The sequence below is a fragment of the Haplochromis burtoni genome, unplaced genomic scaffold (assembly GCF_018398535.1).
Source record: "Haplochromis burtoni strain Fernald_Lab_line unplaced genomic scaffold, NCSU_Asbu1 Contig_43, whole genome shotgun sequence".
Classification (NCBI taxonomy): domain Eukaryota; kingdom Metazoa; phylum Chordata; class Actinopteri; order Cichliformes; family Cichlidae; genus Haplochromis; species Haplochromis burtoni.
In genome coordinates, this window is record NW_024582404.1 from 1819285 (window position 1) to 1843214 (window position 23930).

The 23930-nt window shown below is 40.8% G+C and overlaps 1 protein-coding gene across 1 annotated transcript in view; it reads left to right on the forward strand.

Moving 5' to 3' along the window:
- LOC102299138 overlaps nt 1-23930 on the forward strand; it is a 178958-nt gene that overhangs the window by 122522 nt on the left and 32506 nt on the right. The window contains exons 19-30 of the mRNA XM_042220112.1: nt 77-218; nt 1397-1566; nt 1716-1831; nt 2890-3053; nt 5175-5325; nt 15605-15673; nt 16138-16227; nt 16989-17117; nt 17987-18114; nt 19772-19857; nt 22054-22180; nt 22683-22779. Of these exons, the coding sequence (XP_042076046.1) occupies nt 77-218; nt 1397-1566; nt 1716-1831; nt 2890-3053; nt 5175-5325; nt 15605-15673; nt 16138-16227; nt 16989-17117; nt 17987-18114; nt 19772-19857; nt 22054-22180; nt 22683-22779 (1469 nt within the window). The remainder of the gene's footprint in view (nt 1-76; nt 219-1396; nt 1567-1715; nt 1832-2889; nt 3054-5174; nt 5326-15604; nt 15674-16137; nt 16228-16988; nt 17118-17986; nt 18115-19771; nt 19858-22053; nt 22181-22682; nt 22780-23930) is intronic.

Consider the following 23930-nt stretch of genomic DNA (forward strand, 5'->3'; position numbering starts at 1 on the left):
TGTGTGTGTGTGTGTGTGTGTGTGTGTGTGTGTGTGTGTGTGTGTGTGTGTGTGTGTGTGTGTGTGTGTGTGTCAGTCGTCAGTGCGCAGGGTCTCCAGGCCAAGGACAGGACAGGTTCCAGTGATCCTTATGTGACCATCCAAGTGGGTAAAACCAAGAAGAGAACAAAGACAATCTACGGCAACCTGAACCCAGTCTGGGAGGAAAAGTTCAGCTTGTAAGTGCAAGTTGCTGTTTTCCTCCAGGTTTAAAACGTAGTTGGAGCTGAAAGCTATGTGCCTCTGTCACGGTGACCCCGCTGTGCAAGAAGATGATTTGTAATAGTTTTCCTGAAGGTCCCGCACACCCATAGGAAACCCACACAGATGATTTCACTTGGTTCGTTAGAGGTCTTTTCAACACTGTGTGGGTTTGCACAGAGTATTCCTCGTGATCATCTTTGCTGTGTTGTTCCTGATCACAGCATCTTTTTTAAGTACATGGAGCCCAGTGGAACAGATGTAAAGGTGTGCAGGACTTAGAAATAGCAAAATGCATATACAGCAGTAGTATCAGTATCTGTGGTTCCTTTGGGTCCAATGGGTTGTGGCCTTGGGATCATATATCCAGGCAGATTAATGCCTGGATTTTCATCAAGTTTTTATGTTGTGGTCTAACATTGTTTCCATGAGGGAGGCCTGACATGTGAGGTGTGTGATTGTGCCGCAGCAATGGTGGGCGGTACGTTTCAAAGTAACACCCACGTCAATGTCTAGACCAAAGTTTCCCAGGAAAATCCAACTTTTAAAGGCAGCAGTCATGTTAAGCACGCCTCCTGTCAGTGGGTTGAATGTTGTGGATGTTCTGTTTGATAGAAGTTTGTATGCCCTCCTTTGGTTTTCATTGACTTTATTATATAATCTGATTAATAAGTAAGGAATATTTGAACAGCTGCAGACCAGTGTGGGTCAGTTAGCACTAATGCGTCTTATTAGCTTTTATTGTCTGGTGCAACATTGGTAGCCCTCTCACTTTGTATATTTATATGAATTTTAGAGCAGTTAAGAAGTTTAAAACTTTCCTCTGTACGGATAAAGCACATAAGAAGAGAGGTTTGGAGATTTAAAATATGCATGATGTAAAATTGCGTCACATGCACTTCTTCAAGCTATATTTCAGCTTTGGGTTAGGACATCTATTTTTTTTTATTTATAAATATAGCCAAGACGAAACCTTTTTTTTCCCCTTCAAATTAATGAGTCAGTAGCTGCTGGCTGCAGAGTGATAAAGCATGTGGTTCTTAAATCATTTCAAACATATGTTTATTTGCTCTGGGCTTGCATATGCCTCACCTCAGCTGCGTGCTGCCACATGTGTCAAAACAACAGCCCACCCACCTGTTCCCTGTCTGCACAGCGAGTGCCACAACTCATCAGACCGGATCAAGCTGCGGGTTTGGGACGAGGATGATGACATCAAGTCGCGAGTGAAGCAGCGTCTGAAGAGGGAGTCGGACGACTTCCTGGGACAGAGCATCATTGAGGTCCGAACGCTCAGTGGAGAGATGGACGTGTGGTATACCCTGGGTATGTAGTCACTCAGAACTCAGAGGATTATGGGAATAAATGTCTCAGAGTGTTTGTTTGTCATCTAAGACCTAAAGAGCATCTCAAATTTAACTCTGAGTGATGTTTCACTTCAGAGTAATTGTGTCTGTGTTTTTCTCTACTTACAGAAAAGAGGACAGACAAGTCGGCGGTGTCTGGTGCCATCCGTCTTCAGATCAGCGTGGAGATTGAGGGAGAGGAGAAGGTGGCGCCCTACCACGTGCAGTACATGTGCCTTCATGAGGTAAAGGACATCAAACATGTCGTGGGGACACTGACTGTATTTGTTAAACAGTTTGCTATGCTATAGTTTCTATTCAGATGAAGCTATCAACAAAGAAATGGTTAAAACAGCTTTCACAATTTACCACATAAAAGAGAGACCACGGCACGAGCACAACGATTATGGTCGTGTGCGATAAGTCTGTTTACAATTGAACGGGGTCAGGTTGACAATTACATGCAGTCTGTGTGTGACAATACTGCAGTCAGCTGTGATAAATCAGTGCTGTGTACACAGAGAAATTAAATCAGATTGAATTAAACAGAAATTCAAATTAGCTACTTACATTTAGAGTCCAGCCAGAACCTCACAGGTTTGAAACTGAAGTTTCTCCACAAATAGAGACGCAGTGTAACTGCACAACGGCACGGGCGCTCGGTGACCTTGTTTTTATATGAATACAACCAGAATATAACCAGCTGAGTCACGTCTCCTATTGTAAAGAGACTCGTGGCAGTCAGTCTGTGTGATCTGTCTGCATTTATTGACCAGATGGCAGATTGGATTGTTTGGAAGCAGGTTGCCTCCCACCAGTAACCCTGCACGCTCAACCTCTGGCCAATCAGTTGGTCACTGCAGCTTTTTGCAACTGGTTGCTGAAATAGAAAAATATCTGTGCAATCACTGATAAACCACTGATGTTTCCTGGTCACATAAATGTTGCCGTGCCATTTTTACTCCATTCTTACTGAAACATAACTACAGAAACAACAATAAAAACAAAACAGCTTGGGGGCAGCAACCGAGAAAGACTGATCACCTTCAGATTTCAGGTGAGAGGAGGGCACTGGAGGAATGACTTTTGATTGTTTTTGGTTATCCGAAAAGTCTTGGAACATTTTTCACACCTCTTTGGGATTTCTGTTTGAAATGGAAATATTCATAAATACTTTTTGAGGATCAGTAGACACACGTCTGAGTCTGTTTGCTAACACAAAACAGATTCCTAAAATAAACAAAGTTGTTTCATGTGGTTAATAATTACAGTTACATTTTTAAATTTTAAATCCTCTCTCTAGAATACGTTTCACTTTACGACGGATGTTGAGGGAGGCGGCGCGGTGAAGATCCCAGCTGCTCAGGGAGACGACGCGTGGAAGGTTTACTTTGATGAAGTGCAACAGGAAATTGTGGATGAGTTTGCGATGCGTTACGGCGTTGAGTCCATCTTCCAGGCCATGACGTAAGCTCTGTTTGCAAACTTACCGAACACTTGACTACAGTCCATCCAACAGGCTGTGATGTGAGGTAGATGTATCAGGAGGGGCTCGTCGGTGTTATTTGTGGACCTGTGTGTCTCCTGCATGTTAATGTGATGGGAGGCATTAATGTCATGAACTATAAACAACATGCAAATTAGTTTATCTCACCTAATGAGAAAAGATGACCCCTCACCTCAGAGATTTCCCTGCTGTTTGGTTGGATCATTGCAGGCAGGGGCACAGAAGCACTCAGCAAGCATTCATACACACATCCTGGTTTAATTGCATTAATAATGTCAGAATTTGGGCTTAAAGGGACGTGTGTTGGTTTTGTGTGCTGGGAAAAGGAGCGCAATCACATAACGCAATCATGTGGGGAAATATTGAGTGAAGTGAAGCTGTAAGCAGAAGTGGGCCAGACTCTGTCCCAGCGGAAATGTGGATATGAGCCGTTCAATGACACAGCCAAATGAAAGTGGTGATTGGAATATACAAGAACACTGTGGCCATTATAGAAGTCTCACTAAGAACTCGGTGAACCGAACAGCTCCTTCACCGATGAGGAAATTAATTTATTCACCTGTTTTTAGGACCCTGTCTAACATTTCACACACTCTAAATGGTATGTGTGTATTTGTTTGTACCAAACAATTTATAATTTTGTGGATAAGTTTAGAAGCAATTTGGCATCCTGCAAAAGTGAACCTCTTAGGGCTCCGCTTCAAACTTCCACACTGGGAAACATCAATGACATCAGGGGCCAGACACTTGCAGCTTCTGAGATGTTTTATTTCAGTAAAAAGAAATTAAATTTCAGTTTCCCTAAAAGCTTGTTCACATACATTATGCTCCACTTAACACATAAAAAAGTCATCATGTTAGTCAACTGAAAAAATGCGTTCTGATTACGTTTTACGTGAAGGTTGCCGCACAGTTGCCATACAACTGGCTGTTTAATTAAATGTAATATATTATTTTTCCCCTCAATATGACAACTCAGTGTAGTGTCTGCTTTCTGTGTGAGAAAGTTTGTTTTTATCATGTAGTTTCTCTGCTCTTTACAGCCTCTGCTTCTCAGAAAAAGCTACCACTCGCAAATACTCATATTCTTTTTGCAGCATCTTCCACTGAATGAGCCATTTCCTCTGCGACAGTGAAACCTGGTTTCATCACTTTGAGATTTGGCTCAAAGACAGTTTTTTGCTGTAGCTGCATGCATCTTTTCAGTTCAGTGGCTTTCTGAAACCTCTCCACCCCCTCGTATGACTCCACATCTTTTGCTGGCGTGTGGATTCAAAATGACAACACAAAGAATATGAGATCATCTTGTGACGCGTGGATACAGGGGCCAGTCTTTAGAGTGAATAAAGGAGTTCCCATTCTCCAGCCTCCGTTAGAACTGGCTGCCTTCAGCATCAGCTTTCCTGTTTTGTGTCATTCTGTGTTTGCTACATTGTTGCTAAGATATTTAGACCACAGCCAAAACCAAGTGGACCAAAACTGATTCAAATGTAGCCATGGGGACAGAAAAATGCTTGCACGTCTCAGATTTTATTCTACACCCTGGGTATGTTTGCACCCAACTCAAATCCATTTGGTCCATCCATATCCAGTTTCCTTTAGCTTTTTTTGGGGTCTTCAGAGGGAAATACTGGTTTAACTCTCCACCACCCCCCCCCAAATGTTAAATCATCATTGGCAATATTAATTTCGGGTCCACACAAGAAGTTTCCTTTTTTCTTCATCTTCATTGAGTTCATTTTTTGATCATTTCCCGTCCGTCTCTCTTTGTGTCTTTTGTTTTTCACCTTCTCGTTATGTTTCGCTATTTCCTGCGTCCACTTCAATTACTCTCTCCCTTTTCTCCGTAATTTATATCCTCCTCCTGCTTCCACTGATTCCCCCTCTGGCCTCTTTATGTCTCATTCTCGACCTTCTTACCCTCTGTCCTCACCTGTCTTATCCTAATTGCTTACCCACCTTCCTTCCCGCCTCTCCATAACCACTTCTGCCTTTTTTTAACCTGCTAACTGCATTTATATCCTCAATCTTCCTTTCTCTTTCTCCCCTGCCCGTTTCCCCACATTTCTTCTCCTGCTCAGCCAATTCTCTTGCCTGTCCTCTAAGTACATGCTGTCAGGGGTGCCGGCAGTGATGAGCACCCTGCTGGCCAACATCAATGCCTTCTACGCCCACCCCACCGCCTCCACCAATGTCTCTGCTCCAGCCAGATTTGCAGCCTCCAACTTCGGGGTAAGTGAACACCCATCACGATAAAATATAAATGTAAAGTTTATCATCCAGTGAGAACATTTTGGGACGTGGTAAAACTGCAGTAATTCTCATGCTAAACTAAAAAAGACTAAAGAGATAGTTTATTAACATGATGTATTAACTGTCAAGAGCTTCAATGAGAGGCAAGCTGATTAAACACACACACTATGACTCAGAATAAAGGCTTAGAGTGAATGAAGCTGAAGGCTGAGATGAGACGTTTGTAATTCTAAGTGTCAAATATTGGGTAGCAGTGGTTGGCTCGTTTTCTCTTTGTTAGCTTTTTCTCTTCAAAAAGTTACATAATAATGGAGCTCTATTATTTCTGTGTCTGTCCTTGTGGTAGTGGAGCTGAATCAGTCTGTTAGACAAGATGCTCTGCTGACTGTCCAGTAAGTGTTGCAGAAGGCAGTGAGGATTATTCATGAAGCTTCAGACGTGTGCCAGTCACAGAGCCAGTGTTCCCAATTACTTTATTCAGTCTGTTGGTGTCACCAGCTGATGATGCTCCCCCAGCAGACCACAGCTCTAGATGCAACAGAGCTGTGGTCTGTTAAAAAACCTCCAACATCTTGCTGCACTGCACAGAGACATACAACACCTCTGTGTTGGTCTTTCAGTTCAGCCTGTCAATGTCGATGCCCAGGTTGTTTGTGTACTCCATCACATCAGCATCCTGTCACAGGGTAGACACAAGACATGTAGCCATCCTCTTCCTTCTGAGGTCAACATCCGTCTCTCTGGTGTCTGTCCGCATAGCATAGCGCAGTCCCCCGAGGGGCTCCGGTACTGCACATCACCAAGTCAGTCGGACCACTGCTCAGTCTCAAGTACTGTGGCCTGTTTGTCAACTAGTGAGTAATCCATGAGGTGGTGGACATGTTTGAAACGTCCTGTACTGTAGCTTCTCCCTCAGGAGCAGTGGACCGATCGCTGTTGTCACTCAAACAAATTCAGAAATGGCGGCTGGTTCTGTTATTGCTCTTCAAAGCAAATTTTCTGCACAACAAGACTTCAGCAGAATATTTGAAACCATTTATTTACTAATGCATGTGCCAAATGTATTACATAACCATAAAATCTGTGCCCTTTCATCCTTGCTCAATGCCATCACTTTAACTCCAGTTTCTTGGCAATAATAATAATTATTATTATTTTAAGTGTCGATTTCCTTGAATCGAAGCAAACACTTTGGTTAAACATGCCTTGGAAAATTAGTTAAAGTAATTGCATAGCCACCAACAAAAGTGCCAGTGCGGTTATTCCAGTAATTCCCACCACATCACGTCCACTGTGTGCTTCTTTTTCTACATCCATATCATGATCGGGATTATTTAGATCAACACCGGCTGTATTTGCTGTGTTGGCATCGCCTTTGAAACTAACTCTCTCTCTGCAAACTCTTGTGCAGGAGCTCAGTGAGCTCGACTGGAAAATAACATTTTAGGAGTAAAAAGCAAACCATATTCACCAAAAAGAGCAAAGAAGATACAAAACCAGCAAAAGAACCGAATTTTAGAGAATCTTGACTGCAGTTTAATCTTTTAAGATGGTATTTGATGATGTAGCTTTAAAGCTACAGTTTGACCTAAAGTGAGCAAAGTCTTCTCACAGAAGGTGACCCAGGTAACGCCTGAAGCCTTGCAGTCTATTTCACGCAGGTATCCATGAGAGCGGCCGTACAAACCCAGCAGGTTTATCTCTATTCTGCTAATAATCTGCCCCATTAAAAGGTAATGTCATATCGCTGTTGGACCTTTGGAATGGCTCTGAACTTTGAGGTGGCACAAATTTGGCTCGTGGACCCCAGAGGAGCCACAGGCAGGGGGACAATGACAGTTAGAGGCCGAGCTTAATGACTCCTGGGATGGTTGCCAATAGCGAATCTCCTACTGGTCACACTCGGGCGCTAACGATATACGAGCATCCTCAGGCTGAGTGCTCCTACTTTAAAGGGTCCGGGGAAGCAGACAGACCTGCTCTCACTGTGGGCCACGGCGTTGCAGGTCTATTTCCGAGCTGCCAGCCTGGATAAGTTTACTTATCTCATTTAATTTCACTAAATTGACTCGTTTTCTGTGTGGGTATCAAAGAATGTTTCATTAGGCTGTTTTCTGTCCCTGTTTGATGACAGAGGGCGTCAGTAATATTTGAAGGACTTGACAGTAATTAATGCACAGCGGCGAAATATTAAAGTTTGAATTTGTGCATGGAATATTCAGTCGAGTCTCTGCAACTCGCACCAATGAATGTTTTTCTATTAAAATGTTCGCTTCGTACATAAATATGAAGGTTCTTAATTTAACTCATCTAAATTCATCAAAGTGCTTAAATAAATTTCTTTAAAAAGATTTAACAAGGCATTAAAGCTACTGAACAGGAAGCACAAATAAACTGATATGACAACCATAAATATAAAGCACATATGTCATCATATCAAACTCTGCTTTACTTATGAGACTGAGCACATACAGTGTTCAGTTTTCCAAAAATAGCTGGCTGAAGCTGATATAATTGCAGCTTCCTTCTCATTGGGGACTGAATAAAAGGTGTTTTAGTGACCATTCGTACTTCAGCCAAAGTGGCTGCGTGTAATTGGTTCATTTCTTTGACTCCAAATGGTTTGTGTGGATGGATTTGGATGAGTTTTTTCTTTCTAAGCTGAGACAGGACCTCCGAGATTTAATAGGTTTTTTTGCCATTCCAAGTTTCAAATTAAGTCTACATCTTCAAGTACATATCAAATGAAAAGGGGGGTTAAGGAAAATGGGTCTCGATCTTCTCAAGTAAATAATTGCAGACCAATTCTGATCCATGTCTAGGGGCTCTTTTTTTTTTTTGGAGGAGGAGGAGGTCTTGGACTTTACCCGCATTTCTGGTTCATTTCTGATTATTATTACTACTAGTAGTAGTAATAAAAATATAAAAATATAAAAATATTAACTGTCCTGTTCATGTATGCCCAGCACTGGGCATCTCACTGCTCCCTGGTTTGGTTCCTGCTGTGTGACAGTGACTGTGTGAAGGACCCAAATGCAGATAAAACAAAGCGCGGAAACAAACTTAATGTTAACTGAAAGTGAGCCATTTATTAAAGGCTGGTTTCAGCTGTACAAAACAAGGCAAAACTAAAAACTGGCCTAAACTGGGTGAACTAATGCTAAACATAAAAAAAAACCCTGAGCGTGAACATGAAAAACCTGAACTGTGAAGACTTGGCAAAAGTACATGAAAATCCTGGAAAACATGCCATGAGCATAGCAGAATAACAGACGACGAGGAATGAGTGAAAACACGCAGGAGGTGAGCAGGAAACACATGGAGAAACAGCTGATTAGAATAAACATAGGAAACGTAAACACAGGGGTGACAACAAAAAGAGGTCTAAGAAACGATGGACTATGACGGCAATGTAAGCATAATAGAAATGAGCGTAGATAAACTAATGAACTTAAACCATCAACATCAAAATATATTAAAACTCAAAACGCTGGGTCACATGACCCGGGATCGTGACATGCTGGTGACCTTTGCTTTGAATGAACGATGCTTTCGCCCCGTCATGTTTCCACAGTCACTGCTGAATATCCAGCTATGGTTAGTATATCCAGATTTATAATATATATTTAAAGAGATGCATTTATTAATGAGTCACATCTTCTTGAAATCATTGAGTCGCTGTGTTTAATTATTTGCATCGACTTGATCTGTTTATTTATTTTCTTTCTTTTTTTGTAGTTTTACACTGAACCACAATCACCACTAACTTTCTTATTTTGTTTTTTTTCTCTTTATAAACCATCTGCTCGGTGACACTCGTGTCTTTTGCCCTCTTTTCATTTGCTGGAGCTTTTTTTGTGTTGCTGCCCTCTGCAGTGCTGCTGTGCTTCCTCTAAGATACGCAGCACTCTGAAAACCTAGGCATTATTTACCTCCACCTTCCGTTTCCTGGGATTTTATTGCTTTTATTTATTTATTTATTGCTTTGAATGTTTAGCCAGTCCAAAAAGCACCTGTTGCCATGGCAATGAGGTGCTTTTCTGATTTGTACGACTTCACTTGAGCCTTTCCATTCGATACAAAGAAAGCAAAAAGGAGGAAGTGCTCTGGGAACTACACGGTGTCAGACCCCCTCAGGCCCGTTCGCTGTCATCTTTGAAACATAATCCACGGGCCAGACGTCGTCGTCTCCATCTTCTCTTTCCTATTTTCTCTACCCGACCCTGCTTCTGTCTGGAAACAGATACCATCGTATTGATCGGTTCCTCCCGTCTTCTTCTGCCGTAATTCATCTCTGAAATCATGTCATCAGCTGATAGTTTTAATGCCATTGTTGAGAAGAGCAGGTGTGTGTGTGTGTGTGTGTTAGACTGGTACAAATATCTACAGACATGCTGGTGCCTCACACCTCCCACCTGTTTCTTGCGGGTGAAGCTGTACATTCTGTCAATGGGAACAGGATTCGCTGGATTTTTTTTGTTTGCTCGCTTTCACATAGACCAACTTTCCTGGGGAACAATTACTGAGCATCTGCAGTGTGCTCCTGTTTGGCTTTGCCCCCCAAGCTGTTATACAGACCTGGGATCTCGCCGGCCGTCAGCCCGTAAAGTTGAAGACGCTGTGAATATCTTGTTTGACAAGTACTTTAATCAGAAAAAAAGAAACTCTAAGGAGCAGCAGCAAACTTGATGAGCAATCCCTGCTCTTTAAAAGCACTTTTGCAGTGGAGTAGGTCACGGGAAATTGAATAGGTTCATGTAAGCTGAGTGTAAAATGTTTTATCTGCAAATTTACTGGATAATGGCAAAACTTACATTCGCTCCTCTGAAGTGGTTCTTTCATGGGGGGAGCTGATTTTTCTGAGTCATTTTGGGGCCATTTTAGACCCTCAGTGTGGCTGGATGTGAGTGGGAGCAGAGGCACTGTGAAGGTAGATGTCAGCACAGTGTGTTAGAAATGGGCTTAAAATACAACAGTCTATATAACAGCAGTTTTCCTGGAAGAACTACTGTTAAGTATCCATTTCATGGGTCAGACAAAAACACACGTTATTAATATTTCATTTTATTTAGTAAACCTAAACAGGGCGATGTTTGTGAACTTTAAAAACACCATCAATGTGGTCTGTTTTGTCATGAAGCAGGTGTAAATAATTCATCTTCATTTGCTCCTGTTATATTTTGAGCGCCCTGTAGGGGAATTGCAGCCAATTGGCTGAAGGTGAAGAAGCTCTCTGTGGATTGGCTCTGCTGTTAGTGTGTATTTAATGAAGAAAAAGGAAAACCACTTGAATATGTTGGTTTTATTAGTAAGACTTGATTGTGCAAAAGTTACTTACAATATATGTGTTTGTTTGTGTTATTAAACCAAAGTCATGTAGTTCAGAAGATAAATGCCCAAAGGGAAAAATAAAATGTTGTCAATCAGTTCCAGCCATGTCAACAAATGTCCCGGCTTTTCATCATTGCAGAGCCTTTTTCAGTTTTCCTCTGCAACTCTTTCAAAATGATAAGACAGAAGTAAAGTGCACTGGCAAGCCTCCATTATATCTGAAAATGGTGACCGGCGGAGCTTTAACAGCATGACACAGAGTAGTCTGTACATGGGTCGTCAGGTTGTCTAGGGTTAAGCCTGAGAGCGTGTCTGGCAGTCGAATTATTCATGGTTTGTTACCAACTTCTGTTTGGCTTGTAGACTTATTGAAGTGTTTTTCTGCTTTGGGCAACAGTCTTTGCACGACCAGAGCAATACAAGCACTTTCCTTCCAAGATAATTTGATGTCATCTGCCTGCAGCAACTTGTTTAAGGTGCCTTTTATTGGCTTGTGGTGAGCGTGCACCTGCTCCACACGGGAAAAGCAGAAGCTGTGGTGCTGAAAGCAGCTCGCAGCGGTTTTCATTAATGTGTGGGGAAATTTCAGAAGGAGGAAACAAGGATGTGATTTGGGTTCATATATAGATAACGCTGAGATTGATCCCTTTGTTTAACCCCATTAGTCATAAAGTTACCAAAAATAATGTTTTTACACAAAACTTTCTCAGACCTCCCAAGATTCGGTCGAAGGCAGAAGAAGGACACCGTCTGCTGGTCAGGACGAAGAAGGGTTCAGTAGAGAGAATAGAATAGAATATTGATCCCAAAGAGGAAATGTATTTCTAGTTTAAAAGTTCCAAACAGTACAGCCACCATATACATGCAAAGCACAACAAACCACAATCTGAGTAACGCTAAACATCAGTATAACTGTTATGCTGCACTCAGTGACCTCGTTAGTACAGACTGCTGCACAGATCACTGAACAAGACACAGAGAAGCTCTTTATCTTCTAACAGAAGGTAACCGTTCATATTGCGAGTACAGGGTCGCACAGAGTAACCCTCGTTGTAACACTTGCTGTTAATAAAGAGTCAGGACTGTGATGGGCTTCGTGGCTGTGATTTTCATGGCTGTCTGCAACCTTAATCTCACTGTTACAGAGAGATCTCTAAACCGTGCTGTTATTCCATATCTGATTACACAGAAGTGTCATTTCTTTATTTAACATTTATTTAACCAGGAAGTCCTTTGAGGTCAACGTCTCTTTGTCAAGGAAAACTTCCCCAAGACCTCACACCATTACAGTGTTACAAGTTTAAAATTAAATATCTGCATTTAAAGTAAATAATAAATAAATAAATAAATAAGCAAAAACAGGAGAACTCAAAGTAAAAGCAAAGCATCTACAGGTCTCCAGCTGAGCAGCACCACCTGAATGTGCCATAGGACCCCAGAGCAAGACGAGCAACAATAGTGATCTAAGAAAAAACAGGCTCGCCAAATCTAGTCAATACAGTTTCAGTCATAATACAAATTACAGAAAATCCTTAATATCACAGTGGCTGACACGGCCGTCTTCTAAGAATATGGAATACAATGCAAATGTATTACATATATGTATCATATGTTTGTTTTCATCAGAAAAGCTTGTGACAGGAGCAGAGGACAGGAAGGTGTCAGCATGTGGGGAGGAGCTACAATAACAAGGCGTTCATTATAATCATTACCAAGAGAGGACGAGCGGCGAGTGTGGTGGACAAAGATGGGTTTGCTCTTGGGAAGGACACGTGGGGACGGTGGGATGTTTTAAAGGCCAAAACTAAGATTTGTCCTTTTTCATGCTTTTTAGGTTAAAAGTGTTTCTGGTGTTTCACACAATCAAAGCGGTGACATTTTGCATGTTCATCACTTTAAGTTAAGGTTCTAGGCTGGTTACAGCTGTACGAGAAGGTTGATCAGAGATCAGTGGTAGCTTGGATAGCTTGGTGTCTCTATAGGCTGGCTACAACACACAGAGACAGAAACCTGCTGGGGTTTTATTTGTTTGTGTTAAAATGTTGAAATATTAGAATTCCCTCACCAAAACAGTGGGACGGTCTTCTCAGAGAGGCTTTTAGTGAAGCTGACCTCAGAGTAAGGCTCCGACACAGTTGAGGTCAGGTTCAGTAACTTGAATTAGTTGAGGTGAAGCCTAGCAGACGACTGCCTGCTGCTGCCTCCTCTGTGATTATGATCTGTCAGCAGAAGCAGCCACTACCTAATGGCAAAATTAGCTTTAGGGACCAACCTATTAACGTGTTCATCTCTTCTGTAAAGTTGGACATTTTAAAATGGGAGGCTTTGGGAACTAACTCATCTGTGGAAATCTGTGGAAATAGCCACAAGGACCTGATGTATTTGGCACTTTTTGGTTTAATTTGCTTGCTTTCAGCAGATTTAATCCATCAGTCCTTCCATTTGCTTTTATTTATCCAGGGCCGGGGCACAGGGCAACAACCTAAGCAGAGATGCCCAGACCTCCTTCCTCTCAGACACTTCCTCAGGCTTATCCAGGGGAGCACCAATATAATAAAACTCCAAAATCTAATCATCATAAGGATTACTATAAGCAGATATCATTAATGTGCACCGCAGCGAGGCAGTGGTCCTTAATTCGAGCCTTCCCTGGTTTAGGCTCCAGCACCCTGGCAACCATGGCTTTAAAAGATGATTTGAATAGCGTCCGACTGATAGCTGACCTTATGTTAAATTGGAGAAAAATCTATTTTGGAGAAACAAAATGCGCTCTTGTGTGTTCAGTATTTGGTGTCTTAATTAGGTTATTTTAATAGTATTGCACAGATAAATTGGTGCATCCAAGTTTCCCCAGCAAATAACTGTATTTACAGCAGCGGGAGGGTCTGTGTGGGAATGACTAAAAACAATGTTCCTGGTAATGAAGGGATGTGTCATATGGCTCAGTGGTGTGGTTTTAAAAGTAGACGACAGCTCTTTGGTACAGGGGGGAAAAGTTACAAAAAAATGTTTATTTCACAGAGTTTTGGATAGTAAAAATAAATAATATTAGCAGCTGAAGCTTTTTAAGTCAGATTTGATCTTGGGTATGTATTTGTACTAGTTAGTGGATTTCCCTCCTCCCTCTCCTTCATCTTTTCTCCTTCATCACCAAACTTGTCTTCTTACTTTCTTAACGGTGACTCACAAAGCTGCACCACACTGTGTATCGGTCTCTGTTTCAAACATAGTCATTAACTGTTTTCGTTGTTCCTGCCATCACAGGACGCACAGATAGTCACATTTTTTTAATTGCTCATTTGTGCCAGTTATTGTTGGCTATTGTCCATCGTTGCACCCCAGGATTAAAACAAAGGGAAACCCTGTGCAGTATGTTAACAATTCAGCTGTTATGCAAGCATGAGGGTTTACTTTTCTTAGGACACGAAACACTGAGAATCGTTACACAATCGCAATGCACCCATTTTAGTATCCACCTCTGTCCTTACCTGTTAGATAAATGTTTGGGTTTTTTAATAATTTGTAATGACTAACAAGAAAGCCTGCACTTCTTTCTTCTGCCCCCTCATTTTCTCTCGATTAAACTCAATATTTTCACCTCCTCAGTTTATCAGCCACGTCGTGACTCCCAGCACAGCAGAGGACTCTGTCCCTCTCCCAGTTTCAAGTTGCTTTATTGCCTTTCCATGTAAATACATCTCTGGTGCCAAAGCATATGAAGGAAGATAGAGGGGAAAAAATTAAAAATAAGCATTGGGGATGCCTGTACTGGCTGACTGGCCAGCGATCACAGGCTGGTTTGATTCCTGGCTCTTCCCGTCCAGATGTCTTCCTGTATTTAACTAAGATGCAGAGCACCAAAGAGCTCTGCTGAACACTAACAGTTTTATTTTGTAAGTTCTACTCTTGGTTGGTTCGGTAATACCTAATAACAGAATGATCCTCCAGAACGCACTGTAGTCCACAGCAGGGGTGGAACATATGTCTTGAGTAGCTGTCTGATATGCAAAAGAAGAGAAATAACAGATGCGTTTGTTTAAAAGTGCAGCCAAACAAACTCACCTGTGAGAATTTAATGTGAAACTTTCTCCGAACAAAGTTCAAAAATCTCCGGAAACAGGAAAATGAAAATGTGCATTTTCACCATCCTGTGAATTCTGCCTCACGCTGCATGCGTTGCTCCCTGAGTGGTAACTACACATTGCAAATAAGTTTACTCAGTCATATCTGATGATCTGTAAATTCCCTTTTATGCTCAACAGGTGAAAAACTCTGCCTCTAGTTCTGATTCTGCTGAAGAATCTCAAAGGATGATCACAAACAAGTTCTGCGTGTACTCTCAGGCTGCACAGGAAGTCTTATATTTATGTACTTATACTGCTTATACTGTACGTCTCAAGCATTTTCAACAAGAGAGGAGAAAGTCCCTGAATGGTTGTTGCTGTGGTTGCTGTGGCTCATTAGGTAGAGCAACGTGAGTGGTATGATCCCTGGCTCCTGCAGTACAGGAGCGACATATGGATCATCCATGAATATGTGAATGAATAAAGTGGTTTTTAAAAATGGTAAAATGTTTTTATTAAAAAGCCTAATATAAATGCCAATCTATTTTTGTATCCAAGTTTTTCCCTGGATTCAGCAGAGGTCATAAAGTGCAAAGTACCAGAAAGTGCCAAACCCGCTTTCCAACTTGCAAATATATTCATGCAGCTCAGTTTGTATTTTGCATAGAAAAAAGCACATCTCCTTTTTGACACTTTTGTGAGACGCATCATTCTTTTATCTCCACATCTCTTCTTTTTCTGCTTTCAAATTCTGTATACAGTATGTTCAGTAGAGACACACAGACTGAGGACATTCATGTCTGTCTTCCTCACTGTTTGACAGAAGTACAAGAATCTGAGTTTCTCCTTCTTTTTCCCAACAGAAAGAACGTTTTGTGAAGCTCCTGGATCAGCTGCACAACTCCCTGCGTATCGATCTCTCCATGTACAGAGTGAGTCAGAGCTTCCAGCTGCTGATAATAGTTTCTTAACTGCAAACAGAGAATACGGTCGTATTAATTCAGTCGTTCACAAGATAGCACACGATAGAGGGCAGAAGTCAAACTAGACTACACGGACTACTTACTACATATTTCACCCCCTTCTGCTGTAAGGCACTTTCCTTATTTCCTGCCAAAAATAACAATAAAAAAATCACCCAGCTGTTGTCCATTTTCTTAATTTTAAGTTAATTCTGGACCTACAGAAATATGTGAATATAGCATTGGTTTCCATTTGTAGCCAAACGCTTTGCTTGTTATACACTTGAGTGCTTGATTCGATGAACGTTACAGTTTCATCACCATTATGAACAAGAGTTACAGAATATAAGAGCCTAGAAGAGCCTGACCTAAATAGGCTGATGCATTTTAGAAGAAACATAATTAACCAAGTGTTCGTGTGTGTTTATGTGCAGAATAACTTCCCAGCCAGCAGCAAGGCTCGCCTCAGTGACCTCAAATCTACTGTGGATCTTCTCACCAGCATCACTTTCTTCAGAATGAAGGTAGAATCAGCTCAGAGTGTATAATCACTAATAGCACTAAAACCAAACAGATACAACACTGCTGTTATATTAGAAGGTTAGCTACCTTTAATGATGAAGTATTGACTCAAAGTATTAAATGTATTTTATAGATTTTAGCTTGTTTATAGAGCTTATGTAGATGGATGGATAAATAGATGTTTTTGATACACTTTATATGAAATATGCATTCTTTTTTTCCCTTTGTAATCAGGTTGGTAGGGTTGCTGTTGGATTAGGACATCATAGTTGCACTGTAGTGCAGCATGCGACAATTAAAAGCTATACTTTAGCTGTTAGCAGTAGCGCATGGTCAGAGTAGCTAATTATTTTACTTGAATCTCTCTCTTCCAATTATGTCCTTCCATCTATTTTCTTATCATGTTAATTACACCTTCCTCTGTCTCTTCCTCGCTCTCTTGTTGGGAAGGCTGTCCCTCCTGCTACACTTCTCTGTGGCTAGTGCTAGGAACAGCAAGGGCCTTATATTAGTTCTTGCTGGTACTACGGTGCAGCTGCAAACACAAAATTTAAAGCATTGGTAAAATAAAGAAAAGAATGTAAAATACAGTAACAATGTATACTATACGGAAACACTGCACTGCCACCCCACGTCCCCTCTCTGGAGATTATAGCGTCCTGCTTTTTATCAGACAAATTTATATTCTAGATTAATAACATGATAACACTGATATTCACCCACTGTGTTCTGTCTTCCCACTCCAATGCCCGGCCTCACGCAGGTCTTGGAACTGCAGAGTCCTCCCCGTGCAGCCAACGTGGTGCGAGATTGCGTCAAGGCCTGCCTGAACTCCACCTACGAGTATATCTTTAACAACTGTCTGGAGCTCTTCAACCGCCAGTTTCAACCCGCCGTCCAAGCAGTGAGTGGCTAAGTATCGACATGTTTTAAGCTTCCACAACAGATCAATACATCTTCTGGGAAATTTGCAAATGTTTGACTGACAGAAGTGATAATACAACAGTATTTCCCATCAGCTACAGCCAAACCCTAAACAATATGTCTGTTAGAGTGATAGAAAGCAGTAGTTTGCTCTCTATCACTATCCAGTGTTGTATAGTGTTACAAAGATCTATGAGTTACTTTTCATGTGACTACAGTGGTTTCTCCCTATTCTGTGGTTGATTTAACAATATTTAAATAAAGCAAACACCAGATTTAACTCTCAGTTTTTACATCAGCTCCTCAAATTGCAATATTAATCACATTAATCTGCACTGCAGCCTGGTTTAAGTGATGCTCTAATGAACCCCTATCTGTAGCAGCCACAGAAATATTTCCAGAACAAGGGAAATTTTTAACCTTGCCAAGAAAGATTTTTGTATCAGTGTGTCTAAAGTCATTAAACCATTCGAGTTCCTGAATAAATTAAAAATATGTATTAATGGTGTCATTTTCAGCTTCATGGAGTGTACAAAATCTTATCACATAAATATGGAGCAAGAACATTTTTTAAAATGTGTCATATTATGATAAATTATTCATCGAAATTTCAGTTGTCAAGAAAACTTCTGAACTTGTTTTGTTTTCTGCTTCCGTGTAGAACTGAAACGTGTCAGGCAAGTCAATTCTTCCTTTATTTCATATTCTTTTTCACGTATGCAGCCCGAGCCAGACAAGAAAAAGAAGAAGAAGAAGGAGGAAGCAGCGGGTGGTGAGGCTGATGATGATGATGATGAGGAGGAGGATGAAGAAGAAGAGGAGGAAGAGGAGGAGAAGAAAGAGGAGAGTCAACCGGAAGAGCAGGGCCCAAGCATCCAGAATCTGGACTTTTGGCCTAAACTCATCACACTCATTGTGTCCATCATTGAGGAGGATAAGAACTCGTACACACCCATCATTAACCAGTCAGTGTTTTCCTTTTGTCTCCTATATTCTAATTCTGGGAAATGTGTTGTTGCAGAAGTTGTCTTCATGGAGCAGAACTATCAAGTGTATTATATTTTTGAACTTGTATATCTATTGTAATGAATTTTTAAAGACATATAGCACATTTTATTCATACGTAAGCTCATTGTGCTTAACACAAGATAAAAACATAAGAACCTGTGTAGGTTTTGCCTTAAGGCAGTGAAAACAGCTAAAACAAGACTGTTTACTACAAAAGTATAGAAGTATAAAAGATCAACTAGGAACTAAAGGTGGCAGGTATTTTTTAATAAAAAATAATAATAACAAAATAAATAACACTTTTATTGTTGAGCAAACTGTGTGGTCTGTGGAGGTGCTGGATAAAAAAAAAATCTCCAAAACACAAAAGCTTTGTGCGTTGCAATAGAATCTTTTCTTTTGTTATAAACAATCTTTTTATTTTTATTTATTCAGCTATTTTTACTGCCACAAGGCATTGCAAAACCAGGACAAGTCCCAGTAAATCTACTTCTGGTTTGCTATAGATCAATGGAAGTAACATTTAAAAAAAACAACATGGCCAGGGTTGAACCAGAGCTTTTGATCAATAAGGTTTAAAAGTTAACAACATAAAACACTTGCACACTTGCAACTAGTGCAAAATGCTGCGGCACGATTTTTAACTGGCAGAAGGAAATTCGAGCACATCACTCTGATTTTGGCCTCTACATTGGCTTCCAGTTGAATTTAGGATCCGTTTTAAAGTTCATTTATTGGTTTTAAAATCTCTAAATGGTCTGGCACCTGTTTATTTGTCTGACTTGTTGAAGCCCCACGTCCCCACTCGTTCCCTTCGGTCAGCTGAGCAGCTGCTGCTTTCAGTCCCTAAGTCACGGCTGAAACTTAGAGGGGACCGAGCGTTCTCTGTTGCAGCTCTGATGCTTTGGAATAACCTTCCTCTCCATATTAGACAAGCTACATCAGTGCCAGTTTTTAAGTCCTGATTAAAAACCTATTTTTATTCCCTGGCTTTTAACTCTGTGGGTAACTGACATTTTTTATTAATTTTATTGCTCTGTCTGGTTTTTGCTATTTTATTCCTATATTTATATTTGTATTGTTCAGCACTTTGGTCTGCCAGGTGTGTTTTTAAAGTGCTATATGCATAAATGATGGTGATGATGATAAAACCAACAGGTTTTAAAAACTAGACAGTGGGATTGTTTTCTTTTGCTGTAAACCTGCAAGTATGGCTCGTCTGTGAAGCACTTTGTTGTACCTGTGACTTTTAAATGTGCTATAGAAATAAAATTGAAATTGGAAATTGAAATCTGTGGGTGCTACTAAACTCAAATAACTATTTTTTGGTCAGTTGTTAGCTTGGATTAGAGCTTAACACAGATATTGTGTTCAAGTTGAGATATTAAATGATATCCTGGATAAACCCCCAATCGTATAATGTTTGGGCTCAGTGAAGCATAAGCAAAGTAACAGCAGCCAACCAGATGATCAAGACAAGTTTAAAGGGTAACATTTAACATTTCCAAAAATCCTTCAGATTCCAGTTACACTGGAAGGGAAAGGGGCTGCAGTGACCCCCATTACTTGCAGAGTAACGAGTATTTTTACTGTCTTACTTCTTTATTCCTCCAGGTTTCCTCAAGAGCTCAATGTGGGTAAAGTCAGCGCAGAGGTCATGTGGATGCTCTTCGCTCAAGACATGAAATATGCCCTAGAGGGTAAGACTATATCTTTGCATACTTGGACAGTATATGTGTGTGTGACAGAGACATCTCAGAGAAACCAACTCCTCCTTCTTCCCTTCTGCATTCACACTGTCTTTTCTTCAATCCATCATCTCCTTCAGTGTTGGATAAGATTGACCACTACCACTGGAAAAATGGTGAGATTAGAGATAAAAATATGGAGATACAGTCAGAAAAGTCAGTAATCGGGATTCCAGAATACGGTTAAACATCTCCTGAGACCATTTCTATAAAAACATGTTCAAACCTCTCAGCACTGAGCTAAAACACACTGACAGTAAGCATCAGCGAGTAAGAATGTTCATTGTAATATCAAATAAAGTGTGTGCAAAGTTCTGAGACTGTTGCTGATAAGGGGAAAATACAGGAAGCAGGTGTTAGTGTTTAACATTTTTAGAGCTGAATTATTGATATTTTTATAACATCAGTGATTTTCCCAGGAGCCTCCACTTTAGAAATGTGTGGACTCTAGTTGGGTTCTTTCAAGATAAGTGCATATAGGTTAGTCATCATAACGAGCTAACTTCGCTACCTAACAGTCAGCTGAGATCTGCTTTGCTGCTCAGTATTCTGACTTTTGATTGTGTCTCACGTCAGACTTGTAGAAACTGTAAAAGCTAGTGTCCTAAAACACATCGCCTGAGCAGGTGTTTAAAACTTGGCTGTGACCCTGTGTGTTGAGTTTAGAGGATTTGTTTTTAGTTTTGTAGTTGTTTCACAGCAACAAAGAGAAACTTGCGAAAAAGTAGACTTTAGTAGCAAATTTGGCTGGTGGCTGGTTTTCCAGCCTTCTGTTTTGTGCGTAGTGTACTTTCCAGCTCCTCCAGTATTTTTCTTCTAACATGTTTTTCTGAAGCCGTTCTCATCTCAGTTATTGCTGCCACAAACTTGCTTCTCTTTCAGTTTCTATTCTTATTGCTTTTGTCATATTTCTGTTGCCATCTCAGCTCCCGCTACATTTCGTATCCGCAAAGTTGACTTCTACGCTGGTAAGAGTGTGTGTGTGATGTGTGTGTGATGAGTGTGCATGTACGCATTTCTTTTGTCTTCAATAGTTTCCTAAGGGTTTTTTTTTTTGCACCAGTAAAACTTATTTAACTGCATTTATCTTTTACTTAATTAAATTAGAACAAACATTCTCCCTTTATTCGATCCATGTGTGTACATCCTTCTTCATAAATGATGCAGATGTTGTTTCTCTGTATAATTTATCCATTTTTTTTAGGAGTGAGACAATAACGGAGAAAAACGACTGCATCAACTTGCAATCGTGAAAACCAAACTATTAGCCTAGTGGACGTATTACACATGTGTAGCAGTCTGAGTATTGGAGTTTTGTTTAATGGTAAAAAGTGTTGATATGAAAAAAGCAGGCATCTCCACGTTCAACCCGGTTACCTCAAAAACAGCTTATAACAGTTTATAATACTGGTATAATTATTAATGTTCAACATGTTATCAAATGATCTGTAACGTAATCAGTGTGAGGACTAGGGATAGGTATCGTTTAGGTTTTATCCAATACCGGTGCCAAACCGGTACTTTTGAAACGGTGCCGGTGCTTAAACGTGCTCGAACCGGTGCTTAAAGAATGGAGAACACAAACTTGGTCCAAAAACCTCTCATGTTCAGCTGTTTTTTGTAAAAAGATAACAATGTTAGCCTTTTCTGCAGCTATGGGGCATATATGGTATCACTCTTGGCTGGAAGCAGTGCTTAAACAATGGAAAAAACACAAACTTTGTCCATAAACCTCTCATGTTTAGACTGTTTCCACTTTTTCTTTGGTCATTTTAGCCTTTTTGGCCAGGGTGAAGGGAGTATCTGCCATCAAACAAGAAGACAGCCGCATGTAGCTATGATGATGTTTGCTAGTTCACCTTACATGCATTAATGTAATAACGTGGTTAGCCTACTCAACGTAAATTACACACGAACAACATTAAGCTACTCACGCAGAGAAGAACGGCTGCTGCTGCATCATCATCCTCATCATTTCTGCTACACTGGCAGGGCTAGGGGCCAGGACTCTCCTCTTCGGGTTTTTGGGGGATGTTGCTAACTCCGGGTCCGATAACAGGCAACCCACCCGCAGTAGATGTGTATCAAAATCCTCATAGATTTTAAACCTGTCTTTACTTTGGCTGTTGTGGCTGTTGTTTTTTGCAGAACATGAGAAGCATAAGCTCTGTAAGACTGCTGACTACATGAACCTGCACTTTAAGGTCAAGTGGCTGTACAACGAGTACGTTAAGGAGCTGCCTGCCTTCAACGACGCTGTGCCAGAATACCCTGCGTGAGACCGTGTTTTCTCTCTCATTATTTCTCCTTCAGACAAAGGAGAGCTCTTGTTGATTGATTTTTCTGACTTTCCAATTAGATTTGGTGTGATGTTGCATACCAAACACACTCGAAGCATTTCTCTCTGGGTTTTGACACTAGAAATATGGAGGTATAATAACATTAGCCAGAAGAGTTATCAGCGAGCACATTTTTTTCCCAATGCTCTGTTTCACAGTTTAGATAACCAAAATTCAATAGGTTCACGGAGAAATGACCTTTTAATACAAAGGCACAAGATGTTTTTACACTTAAATATTTCTGTTCTACAAACTCTAACATGTGGATGTAAAATATAAAACGCCAAACAAATCAGGTAAATTAGAACTGCAATGAAATGAATTTTGGACAGATGAGCTTTGAAAACGTTTTCAATCTGCAAACGTTCCAGTTTTTCAGGCTGTCAAAGAGAAGATTAAACTTTGTTTAGCTTTGTCTGTTTCCTATTATTCCTTCAGATGGTTTCTCCAGTTTGTCCTTGCCTGGCTCGCTGAGAACGAGGAGGTATCCATGGAGTTTATGCATGGAGCGCTGGAGAGAGACAAGAGAGAAGGGGTGAGTCAGAGACTCGGGAGAAATTATTCTGTTTGCTGAAAGTTGTCACGTCATCGTGAGCAAAACAAAAGTGTCACAGACTCCTTTGAATCAGCAACAAGTTTATCGTCAGAGCTCTCTGTTAGAGTCTGAATGAAGACGTACGCAGGGAAGAGGAGGTAGTGCTCGGTCAAACACAGGATTTTAATCCAGAAGAGCTCATTTCATGTCATGTTTGAAGAAATCTTCGGGGTGGGGGTGGTGGAGTATCAGCAGGCTGGCTGTGATGGGCTGATCTGGCTAAAAAGCCCATTGATTATGTAAACATAAACCAGTGTTTTACCAGCATCATTTTTGACTTTTTGTTAAGTGGATGAATATTTTTTTTAAAAACACAAACTGTTTAATAATCTGTGGATGCATAAAAAGCGAGACAAAAACGTCATCTTGCAGCTCTGATCCTGATCTTGCTTTTTTTCCACGTCATTGTCGTGATGCTCATGGTCAAAAATCCGATGTGTGTGTGCTCTACTTTTATCAGTCTGGGCTGCAAAACCAACCGTATTATTTTTGTTGCTGCTGTTTTTGAACAAAGGCTTACGTCAGAGCTTTTAGCCTTACACGGTTTCGTTGTGTCAAGCCTCACTGTCAGCCCCCGGTCCCTTAGAGATCTCCCACACTGTCCTTAGCTGAAAGTCAAAGCGCTGAGGCTTCGGGCACGTTCGAGTATCTGGGCTGAGCACTGGCACAGCGTACACGTGGGTTCCAGCCTTTATTCAGGTGTGCTTCTCGATAAACACATTTGGCACTCCTGTTTGTTTGTGGGGAGCTGGTGGGAGGAGATGTTATTGCTAGTGAAGCCATGTGAACTGATGATGTGCGGACATTATGAACGTCATGGCTACGCTTTCTAAATAAAGGTATGCGTACGTCTCTGCGTGTAATAAAAAAGAGAGATTTTTAGTTATGCATTCCTTGTTTTTCTTGTCAGTTTCAACAACGTCGTTATCCGAGCATCAAAAACTGTCCTCTTTGAAGAAAATGTATAATTTCACTCTATAAAGTTTCAGTGAACGTTTCTGTATTTCCTGTAAATTGAATCAGAATTGAATCATGGGAAACGGGAACGATTTGCTGGCTTCTCGCTCGTGAAAATGAAACGTTATGTTTGT